Here is a 12,486-nt window from a genome sequence, read left to right on the forward strand (position 1 = left end):
TTTGCACACAAGATTGTTTCAAATCAAATGAGCGCACTGTCCTGATGATACATACCCTGAATGATTACAACAGCAACAATAATGATAATATTAAACAATAATAGCAATAATAATAATAATAGCAATAATGATGGAAACAATAATAACAACGATAATCATAATAATAGTAATAAATTGTTTCTTGTATTTGACAGTCATTTATAGATGCTTTAATAACACAGACATTATGTCAATAAAGGTCAATGAATTGAATTGAGAGAGAGAGAGAGAGAGAGAGAGAGAGAGAGAGAGGGAGGGGAGGCACGGGGGGAGAGGGAGGGAGGGAGGTAGAGAGACCCTGGCGGACAGCAGGAGAGAGGGAGGTTGGACCGGGAACAATAGAGAGGAACGAAGCCAGCCTGAAACACCAAACAAACCGAGAGGGCGACAGAAAGAAAGAAACCCAGCGAGGAGGATGGAGGGAGAGAGAGGTAAACGGAGGACATGTGAGGAATAAAGACGCGAGGATTTTCCGTACCGGAGGACTTGATTCCTGCCTTTCTTTGTCGGTGGATTGTATTGAACCGGATTCCGGTATGAACCCTGCAGAAGCGGCCGAGGAGGCGCCCAGCGACCCCGACACTGATGCCTTCTACAAAACAGGTAGGAAGCCTCCCGCAAATCCGCCACAAAGGCATCACAACTGAGGCGAATGTCACCAAGAGCCGTGTGAACAAGCACATGAAACCAAGTGAACATCAGCACAAATGTGCAGAAAATCACCAGAAATGTGCTCCGTGCTATCACACAGGCACGAGCAGATGGGATCAAAGAGGGGATCGGTCACATTCAGCAGGAAATCATGAGAAATGCTCTCTGCACGCCGCTTTTTCACCCTTTACATGCGTTTACTGTGGAATTGTGTTTGTGTGCGCGCGCTTGTGTGTGCGCGTGCGTGCGTGCGTGTGTGTGTATGTGTGCACTACTGTGAGCTCATGTGTCTGATGCTGATGGTCTCTACAAAAGAATCATGGAGGAATCACATCACATCAGCTCATGGGAACATCAGGAAATCTGTTCGATATGCGGCTAAATGATGATTTAGGTAGTCCTGTCAGAGCTTAAATAAGCAGGCCGTGTGTGTGTGTGTGTGTGTGTGTGTGTGTGTGTGTGTGTGTGTGTGAGTGTGGTACTGTGTGTCTTACACTGATGCATTTATGGAAAAAGCAGCAGATAACTGCTAGTTCTGTCTGAACTGATCAAAAATGGTCAGAGGAGTGTAATGATGGAGATGCTGTGTGTGTGTGTGTGTGTGTGTGTGTGTGTGTGTGTGTGTGTTTCAATGACGAGAGTGTGTGTCTGACACTTCTACCAGAATATAATGGCTAAACACAAGACTTGAACTGGCAAGTCTTTTCATTGGTCATCACTGATTAGCCTCCTGTTCAATCATCTTCAGGCGACTTATTCTGTCTGAGCAACACTCCAAACATCCCTCCTCCAATCGTCTGACACACTTCAGGGACCCTTGCTGTGAGGAAGCTGAAACCAGATCATGTTTGATACTTCTTACAACTGCAGAAACAATTACCAGATTAATTCATCAGAAGGAACAACAGACAATTCATCACAGCAGTTCTGCTAATTGATTTAATTGCTGAAGTCATTAACCAATCAAAAAATGTGAGCCTCTGAAATGCTGCTGTTTAGTCACATATGACCATCCATTTAATATTTTGACATTTTACACGACTGGTGAGATTAAAAAAAAAAATCAAAACAACATCACCCTGCTCTTTGGGAACATGTGATGGGCTGTTTCTGCCATTTTCAAGACCAAAGGAAGTATTATTTAATCCTATCAGCCTGGACCAGAAACATGTAGGGTGAAACAGTTTTATGAGGCGTTCAGGTCTGTTTTATGCTTTGGAAGCTGTGTCATGCATGTGTGTGTTGGATGCTGACGCTGCACATTAGAGCTCAAGAATGGACACAGTGTAAACACAGTGATAGACGTACTGTTATCTCAGGGTAATATGAACTGTGTGTGTGTGTGTCTGTGTGTGTGTGTGTATGTGAGACAAAGAGAAGGAGGAACAGGGAAAAATGACACCAATAATAAAACAAGTTATATCAGTTTACGAAATGGGTGGCATATGGGTGACATGGTAGATAAACTACACACACACATACACACACACACACACACACACACACACACACACACACACACGCGCAGTTAGCAGTGCTGCTGGAGGGGGACACACCCTGACTCCCTCTCTCTCTGTAATTCAGTACAGTAACTTTATCATGAACAATCCTGCCTAGGTAGTTTATTAAATCACACACACACACACACACACACACACACACACACACACACACACTCTGTGAGACACTGTGTGTATTGTATGGAGTAAGAGGCCTCTGTGATCTCCTCCTCTTCATTTTTCCCATCATATTAGGTGACTGTCAGTTGGAGCCCTTCCAGGAGATGGACATGGAAATCTGCTGTTTGACTCATCAGAAAGAACAATGAGACATTGTGCAGAAAAAAAGTCTGATTCACTGAAATGTGGTCAAAGGTACAACAATGTAGGAGAGGAGGCAAGTGTGAGTCCCAGAGAGCACTGATGGAAGAATCGACCAGTCGTTAAGCTGAACTCTGTATGAGCTGCTGATGGCTGACTGATGTCCTGCTGCTCGAGGCGAGCTGTTTTGTCACTGGTCCAGTTGCTTTCTGCATATGAGAACTTCACCTGGCATCTTCTCTGTAGCAACAGCCTCTTAGGCTCATGGGTACTGTAGTATTTATATAGTTTCACAGGATTCATAAGACAGAGAAATCATATGAAGGATATTACTTCATGGACTTGGTGAGCACTTCATAAAACAGACTGCATTCTGTTTTTATTAATGTTTCCCAACTTTTGTGGAATCAGGGTTGCATGAAATGTTGTCAAGTAGCATGATTTAGCGTAACATAGTTCATCACATTACACCTGCAGCATGGGCTGAAACGAGCCCCAGCATGTATTATCAGTGTCTTTGTAGCCTTCCTTGAGGTAGAGGACCCTTTCTTTTGACAACATGATCCACATACAGGAGCAAAAAGAAACAATTTTTGTCAGCAGCAGAAAACAAACGCTGCCTGCACACATTAAAATGCACCACTGTGTCTGGGAGGCACCTCTCTCGCTCAGCTGAATGTCTCTCTGACTTTAACACAGAGGAAATTAGAGATGGCTCTGTACCACTTCTCCGTTCCTAAAACCAATTCTACATTATTGAGTATGTGCCACTCCTCCCACCAGTCTGATACTGTCCTGAGCTGTTAATAAGCCTATTGTACATCCGTTTGCATGTTCCTAACGTTGTTAAATCAACCATGCTCTTTTTAATATTCCGTTCATTTATCATCTCCTCCATTGCCGCCCTAATGAATTCCTCCTTGGGAGCGCTGCAAAGCTGAATTCAGTCTGTCCAGAGTGCTGTCAGACTCCGTAATGACGGCACACACGTGATCCTCATGCTGACTTCTCTTCCTAGTGCTTCTCGCTCATACAGAATAACTTCATCATTTTCCTTTGCATGATGCGTCTGCAAGTGTTAAATGAAACTTGTGATATTGAGAAACACTTCCAACACTGATTCAACCTCTCAAAAAAAATCTCATACTACACACTTTGTACTCAGCTGTCTCACCCTGTACTTCCTTTGTCACACGATGTAACATAACGTACATAATGAGATGCGACACAAAAAATAAGATATAAGACATATTAATCAACATACACAGTTGTTCAGTTTTGAGAGTCACACATTGAATTGAAGACTAAACAATGGATGACAGGTAATCTACATTTACTGCATGAATACAGTATACTCATGCACAAGATGTTCAGTATTTGAAGCATGTTGTTACAAACGTACCTGAAAAACATTAAACCTGCTGGTTTATACTGCAATTAGTGCAGAAAAGTAATGGAAGAAAAACACTAAATTTGGATGAAGTGGCAGATGGAGAGAGAGGTCAAGACTGGACTGTAACATGGACTGTAGAGCCAGCCTCTCAGCTTTCAGCTAAAACCTGATCAACTGGGTTATTAAATCATTCTTGCTCACAGCATGCCATTTGCTCTTTTTATTATGAGCTCCTTTGCTCACACATGCTAAATTACCAGTGCCAGTTCCAGTCTTAAAAGATAAAAAAAATATAACGACTATATCTACGACTATATCGAAGGACAGAGTTAAGCACCACAAACTGCATGGTTTTATTTCTGGACTCTAAACACCATCACAGCCAAATCAGAAGTACATCAATCAGGCCAACAGTGTCAGTGTGTCCCGGCCGTCACACACTGCTGGCAGAATGTCCTCAGTTTGTACATAAGCTTGAAAAGCTCCAATCAGATTGATTTTATTTTTAATTGAATTTCCCTGCATATGGCTGAAGCACTTAGTATGTGATATTTATCTACTTTCATTTTGTATGTATAGGAAATGGCTGTAGGACTGGAGAAGACAGACACATTAAATGGAAATTAGACACTAAGCAACAGCAGAGAATTGAAAATTAAAAAAAAAAAAGCAAATAAAGAATATTCTGAAGTATGCAACATCTGCCACACTGCAGCCTTAAAACACACACACACACACACACACACACACACACACACACACACACACACACACTCACTCACAGGAAAGTGCAGGCGGCGTGGCTGCTCAATGTTATGCTAATCAGCGGTTTATAAATAGGAGCCCAAATTATCAGACGGAAACAGGAAGTGACACACTGGCATTCATACCTACACACACGCAATCAGAGAGCAGTGTCTGAGTGTTTATCAGACGACTGACGCCAGCTGTCTGTCAATAGTTGCCGCGGTTGCTGCGCGACCAGAATAATTGCAAATCACTATTTTCTCATTAGGATAACAGACATAACAAGCAGACGTCGGTGATGTCATTTTGGTCTTTGTCGTGTTAGAAACAGGTGAAGCACAGCAGCTCCTCACACAGGCATGCTGGGAGATTAGTGGGCCTGGGCACGGTTGGCTGATCCATGCCTGCGTACAGTACACAGTGTTCACACTAATCAAACGAACTTGGGATAAAGTGTCCTCGGATCCGGGGCCGGGTCTCTGGTGTGAAAGCCTCCTCAGACCACCTTCACACCAAGTGGCATCATGGCTGAAAGCTGAGGACAGTGTCCAAGTGCTCCAAACAGTTCCAGCTAAATGCTGCTCCTCTGTAGAATCCAATTGAAAATGCAGCGCTTCTCTCTTGAGATACAAAGTTATCTCCTCTGCTTTTCTTCATACTGTTACCATTTGGCATTAATAGCGGCTTATTCTCGGGGGATGGACTCCTAGTGTGTGTTCTTCATACTCCAGCAGTGAGGAGTGAAGCGAGCACTCGCTGTGTGCATCAACAGGTAATTAGAGCTAATTTTCTCAGCTAATCTGCTGAAAGCTGTGAGTAATGTCTGTCACCATGGAGATGTTTAATAAAGACAAAAGATGGCAGCTGCAGCTGTTCAAAGTTGAGTTTACAGTCCTCCCAATTTACCAGTAAGGTTGCTAGAAGATAATCATCAACATTGTATTTCATGCAGTGCAGTAGGCAAAATCTGAACTTCTCTCAAGGTCTCTTTTTTTATCCTTCACTACTTCTGTCACTTTTCATATGTACAACCATGAGGAACACCATGAATACTTTGAGGAGAGACTGTCCAGAAGAGTATGCAGTAACCCACAATTCATCACACCAAGACAACAAAAACACGGGAGTTCTTGGAAATATGTTGGGGAACCAGTGGGATGCACCAAGTAGAAGGCTGTGACGGCAGGCTGAGTGTGTGGCCAGTCAGATGCACAGAAACACGTTTGCCCTCAGACAAAATTGGATGGCACGTCGTAAGAATCCACCATCCAACTTTTTCTGACACAGATTTCGACATGTCAACTCAGGGTATCTGCAGATGCTGAGCAACCAATCCAGCCTCTTCAGACTCTCTCCTCTGTGTATCCTGGAAGCAGGTGAAGTTGTGCCAGAAATCTGAGCATCGATCTGAGAGCAGTGCTCTCTTTTGCCAGGGATTTCTGTTGCACTAAAAACTGAGTCAGCAGCTTTCTGTAACTGAATTCATGTCACTTATACAGGAAGCAAGGAATTTTAGAATGACTGTAAACTCCATTTAATGCGGATCTGTAACATCTGGCTGATTCCGGATCTGCCTAATCAGGTCAGTATTGATGCTGATACCGGTCTGCTTGAAGAATATTAAGTCCTTAAGGTGCTGTAAGACCTTATTTCACCCTAAGCAGAGACCTTATTTCACTCTGAAAACAAGCATCACTGGATACTGAGGATAAACTCTCAGGAGAGACTTTATTTCACCCTCTGAAGAAACAAAGAAAAAGAAAAACACACCTCATTTCTACCATCACAGGTTTCACTTCTGAAGAAAGACTTGAAAGAATTTGTCAGGTTGATATCACAGATATTGTGCATGCATGTCTCTCTCTCTCTCTCTCTGTGTGTGTGTGTGTGTGTGTGTGTGTGTGTTCACCAGGACATCTAAGAATGACTTTGTTGTCCTATGGAAGCAGTTGAGCGCTTGTGTGTTCCTGTGTGTGTTTGAGTGTTTTGCAAACAGAGACATTACGTGGATGAATGACCTGTAATCCATTCATTCACGTTCACACACACTGCTTCCTCTAAGCCTAGAGCCAGATTAACCTGCCAAATAAGCACTCCAACACAGACAGGGAGGGGGAGAAAGACTGGGTGAATTGTAATTATGATGTGTGATTTTGTTGAGTATGGTTTAGCATTGCTTATCAGAATCCCACTCTGGCCAGTATGTAGTTTGGACAGGCTCACGTCTCATCAGGTGTCATTAAAATCAATGAGTTTATGCAGTGGGATTAAAGCTAATGATAAAGGCTGTTGTTTAAATTCAGCTTAATGAGATCACACTACTACAACTAATAGTAATCCGCTAGTAAAGCCAGTACTTACACTGATACCTCTGATCATGTGCTGCCATATAAACAGACTGACAGTCATTTCACTGTACATGCTCTGCTCTCACTGTGCGTGAAGCTGCAGGTGAGCATGAGACAAGACGACTGAAGACAGGAGGTGGTCTTTAAGGCTTTAATGCAAGAGCTGTGAAACTGAAAACTGTTGGATAAAACACAATCAGTGAAATGATGTGAATAAATGAATACTTTTGCCTTTTTTACATATTGTTGTTGACAGTGTAGATACAGACAGGAAATGTAGGGAGCCGGAGATCTATGCCACGCAATAAAGGCCTCCATCTGGAATGGAGCCATAAAAATTGCAGTTGTATGGTATGTGTCTTAACCACATGATTGTGGCCGTTCTGACTATTTGCCACAATCACCACTGTTGTAGAGATAAATGCTGACTAAAGGAAAACAACAGATAGTTGGGCAAACAGTGCAAGCCTCGTAAAGTCTCTGCGTCCGCCCACAAGTATCTCTTTATTCATTTATGTATGTAGTTGTTCATGCATTCATTTCTACTGGCACAGTCCTCACTAACCGACACCAAATGCATTTGGGATATACCTCAGGGGCAACTTGCAGCAAACTAGCTGCACGCTGGTTTATTTTTGTGTGTTAGGCCGCGGGGTGCTGCGGATTTAACGTGAACGTTAGAGAGATGTAGCAAATAGAGAAGTTTTCAATGTTATTCACAGACAAGCATTTGGATAAAACATTTTGACATGCAGGAAAAGCACAGGTGTTACTGATAAAATGAATGATGGCTGGGTTGCATTTAGCTTCTTTGGGTTCAGGTACTGTTATTGTGCATGATGGCTCACTATCAAGGATGGAAGACTTGAATAGAACTGAGCCATATGTCATTAATAACACCTGTGCTTTAAGTATGACAAGTCTCCTGTGAAAAAAGCCTGTGGAGGTGGTGAGTGCAAAGTTAGCATCGCAAGCACAGCAGTTTGTCTACAAAACATTAATACCACAAGAGCAAAAGTGAAGGGAGGGAAATATGTAACGCCCCAACAGTAATATAACACCCACCTAAAATACTCAGCAACATATTAGCCTCAGACAGCTGGGTTAGCACTTAATTGATCTCAGAAAAATGCCTTTAATAGCTCAAATGGGACGTCCAATGGGAGTGTCATGGTCTGCTGGTGGCAGAACAAAAAGAAAACACCTGAATGGATCCATTCAGATTGTGCTGACCCATTTCTTTAATTTGCTCAGGCTTAAATCTAGTCAACTCTTTTTCATTTTAGACAATATTCCATGCAGTCTTCTTCCTGGTCATAACCTGGCACCTACATTACCCACAAAAGCAACTCAACAACTGTTCAGTTGGAGATTAGGGTGTGTTATGCTGCTAGTGGCTAATGTAGCCTGAAGAGGTTTGGTAAGATCACTTCTTTCTAAATTCAGATTTTTTTCATTTTCAAGTGTCTTCAGACCCAACCAACACTGAGTCAAGTGACATCACTTCAGGCAGGCACGGCTTCCTGTAGAGCCACACAATGCTCTTTTTTCACATATGCAATGTACACCTCAAGACCTGTAATCAGACTTCAACATGTGAAATCAGTAATCAGTATCATGTAGAGTTCCCCTTTAACAGTGCACTTCTGGCCCCCAGCAGAAAGTGTAATAGCATTCTTCAGCTAATGTTCCAGTTCCCATCTATAAGTAATGAGCAAAAATCTACAATCTATCATAAGGAGACAGCAAAATCCTGTTGTATAATCGCCCTTTTACAAGACAAGCCTATTCTCTCTATGAATACGTAGTTTTCAGTACACTGAATATAATATGTAGTGTTGAAATGTTTCCAGGAAACATTTTTGTAAGAAAAAAGTTTTTCTTTGACTTTGAGTGGCAGACCAGTACACTTTCATTTGCCATGGAGTCAAAGGGAAATGATCATGTCATGCTTGCAGCTCACAGCAGGGACATACCAGTACCATCTGGGAATATCATGTTATTAAAATGTAATTTCTTTAAGCAGCTTTGGTAAGGAGCTAATCCCCCCATTCGTATGATCTGTCAGTTAACAGTTAATGCAGCTGGTGCCTTGGTCGGGGTCTGTCCTTATAGTTTGAGCTAGATGAAAGTATTATTGGTAGTTTCCCATCTTGTTTTTGGAATATCAGGTTTATGTGTTTTCACCTTAAACCTGATATTCTGCCTCATGAAACCCAAATATGTGCTTATCCTAGTTTTGAGAAACCAAATCTGTCAGCTGGAGTACTTGGACAGAAACTGTAGTATTGTGGAAACACCTTGTGCAGTAATATGTTGTAGTTAGCCAGTAAAGTAAAAAATATGCTGACCAACAATATAAGACTGAGGAGCTACAGATTAAAGAAAGTGGCTGGATGTCAGTGTGTCAGAAAATGCAGATCTTAAAGCTTAAAAATGTTTTCATTTCTAGAATTTATACAAACAGATGAATAAGCGTGTTTCTTTATCTTTCATGTTAAGTTTTGTGAAAACCACCAGTGCATGTAAGTACAGCCAGCAGCATCTCTGTGCCCATTTACGTCCATTCTTAAGACATGTTTTTCTGTGTTTTCTCTTAATATTGTTCGACCCTTCAGTTTGTTGTGTCTGTGTGGCTTGCTCATATGGCAAAACACAACTGCTTAAGTTGTGTTAGAGCTGGATTAGCCTCCCATGTCACTGACAGTGGATGTGGTGTTTGGAAGCATTATGGTGTCATAGTTCGTGACCGCTGAACAGATGAAAACTGTGTGCCTCACTGTGCGCCTCTCGAAACAGAAAGATGCTAAACCATTTGCAGCAGCATCAGAGTGTGCCTATTATTGGATTGGAGCCCTGCTGTTTCTTTGCAGTGCAGTCAGCTTTATGCATGCCCTCTAAATATAAGCTGCCGATGACAAGGAATTATCCACTATTCCAGCAGTCACTCCCAGTGAAAGGACCTCAGGACTACACAGAGCTAGTTAAAAGATAGAGCTACTCTATATTTTGGTCCCAAATCCCAAACCAACAGTGTGTTAGTCCATCTCTCAGTGTTTTCTGACTTCCCTACCTCGTCTTTGGCGCTGAGCCTCGAGCCTGTTTGTTCTTGAAGACGTACATTTTAAGAACGGATCACAGATGTATGCTTTTATATTCAGATAGAGAACTTCCTAAAACAGTGTGGCGCTGCAGTTTTTAGAACATTACTCCAACAGTAAAAAGTGCACTGGCTTGGGAGTATTTTCAGTCATAGATTTGGTGAACTAGAGTTATGATAGCAGGGCAGTGTACATGGGATTGACTCGGAATTATTTAGTAATGAAAGAACACCCACTCTAAAGGTGTGGCTCATTGGTGTTTCAGCACTTATTGGTTGGATAAATGCTGCACTTCTCTTAATGGACATCTACTTTATACAGTATTCGTGAACGTGCAGGTTGGAATCATTTTGGAGTGTTCCTGGCATTGACACATTGATACATACAGTATGCTAACAGGTTTAATGGCTTGAGCTTTACTGTAGGAATTATGGCTAATGGGTGGTGGAGTGTCCTGTTCCTTTAAATGAAGCCTCGATCCTGAGTCATGGTGGGGGAAACGTGGAGGGAGGAGCTACACATCTATTATTGAAAAGAGTGTGTGTGTGTGTGTGTGTGTGTGTGTGTGTGTGTGTGTGGGTGGGTGGGTAACAATAAGATGCTGCTGCTGCTGCTGAGGAGAGAGGCAGGGATCCCCTCCTTCCCTCCCTCCATCTCTCTCTTTGTCTTCCACTCACACACCCAGTGTCAAGAACAGTGGCAGATGGGTGTGAAGAATGAAGTGTGTGTGTCTGTGTGTGTCTGTGTGTGTGTCTGTGTGTCTGTGTGTGTGTGTGTGTGTGTGTGTGTGTGTGTGTGTGTGTGTGTGTGCATGTGGGATGCTGGGGGGACAGACCCAGAACAGAGAGAGAGAGGCAGCTTAAGTGGATTAGCCCTTATTACCCACCAGGGGACAAACGAGAGAGAGAGCTACAGGGACAGAGAGAGAGTGTTAAATGGATAAATACAAAGAAAGGAGTTCGTCTCCTCCTCCTTTTGTCTCCTCCCTCCTTAAAAGCTTTCTAGTCTTTGGGACAGCTGTAGCCATATGGTGTGTGCGTGTCTGTGTGTGCATGTGTGTATTAGTTGTAATGAGCATCCGTTTTGACTGTAATCCATTACAAAGACATTTTACAGACATGTATGTGAGTGTGTGTGTTACTAGCTGATTAGTGGTGCCAGCTAATAGACCTTGATGTTATTAACTGCTGTGGGCAGGTGTTTGTCTTTGTGTGTGTGTGTGTGTGTGTGTGTGTGTGTGTGTGTGTGTGTGTGTGTGTGAGACAGACACAGGAAGCTTTTATCCTGATTGACAGAGTAGCACAGAGCTGTTAAAAGCCACAGATAGTCAGACTGTTTAGCTAAATGGAAATAAATAATTAAATTCTACACTGATTTACAATGCGTTTTCACAACATATGACACCCTCGAGGAATATTTTTAACAGAAATATTCAGATAGTAAACAAAAATAACGCCGGAGGACTGGAGACATTAACGAACTGCACTGCTGGCTTCAGGAAGGATTCGCTTTGGCTGATTTGACCTTTTTTTAGACTGACTTTGAGCAGTTCACCAAACTTCATCAAACTAAAAGAATCATTAAAGTGGAAGCTGTCTGGTCCTAACAGGTGCCACAAAACGATCTGGAGACGAGGCCTGCCTGGCTCCATTCTCTGTTCACAGATCGGCATTTTTTTATTGAAAAAGGTGAGAGGGAGTGATCCATCCAAACATCAGGCTGAAAACACCCCTCAGAAGCCTACAGCGTCCTCTCTGCCGTCCCTGTAGATGCCAAATAGCTTTTTGTTGTTATGGGCATGTCTCCAAACCCCCTGAAGCAGCATGGACAGATGTAATTGGCTGAGGAAGTTATTTGTTAATGGACACTGGTTGAGTTGTGGGTTTTAGGATGTTTTCACGCCCATACAGTTATAGTCAAAGTCAGCCAAAGCAAAATATGTCATTCTGTTTGGCTTTTAATGCATCATCAATTAGCTCTGAATGATTTAACAGTCAGTTGAATTTAATCAAATTAAACTACCTTACCTGTTTGTCTCTCTGGCTCCACCTATCCATCACCAGTGTCAAAGACACCTTGAGGAGGGATCTCTAATTGGCTGCTATTTATCAGGTTATCAGGTTTCTCTAGCACATGAAGGCCCTTCAGTCGTATTCACTCAGGACTCTTGGGCATCCACCCTGACTGGCCTGGAAAGATCCTTCAGCTTTAGTTTGTCCTCGCAGGAGATGCGAGAATGAAGCTCCAGAAGCTGAATGTTTCACCTTGAGTCCCTTGAGAGGCTCCACTGTAGCCAATGGTCCAATCAGAATCGATGTCACAGCCTGAGTAGAGCTGTCAACACACACACACACACACACACACACACACACACACACACACACACA

At 42.6% G+C, this 12,486-nt stretch overlaps 1 protein-coding gene across 2 annotated transcripts in view; it reads left to right on the forward strand.

The window, feature by feature from the left end:
* The first annotated feature begins 331 nt into the window (after positions 1-331).
* kalrna (kalirin RhoGEF kinase a) overlaps positions 332-12,486 on the forward strand; it is a 131,892-nt gene continuing 119,737 nt past the window's right edge. For both annotated transcript variants that reach the window (XM_076746303.1, XM_076746304.1), the window contains exon 1: positions 332-642. In XM_076746303.1, the coding sequence (XP_076602418.1) occupies positions 576-642 (67 nt within the window). In that variant the 5' untranslated portion in view covers positions 332-575. The remainder of the gene's footprint in view (positions 643-12,486) is intronic.

Source organism: Chaetodon auriga, chromosome 13, assembly GCF_051107435.1.
Source record: "Chaetodon auriga isolate fChaAug3 chromosome 13, fChaAug3.hap1, whole genome shotgun sequence".
Lineage (NCBI taxonomy): Eukaryota > Metazoa > Chordata > Actinopteri > Chaetodontiformes > Chaetodontidae > Chaetodon > Chaetodon auriga.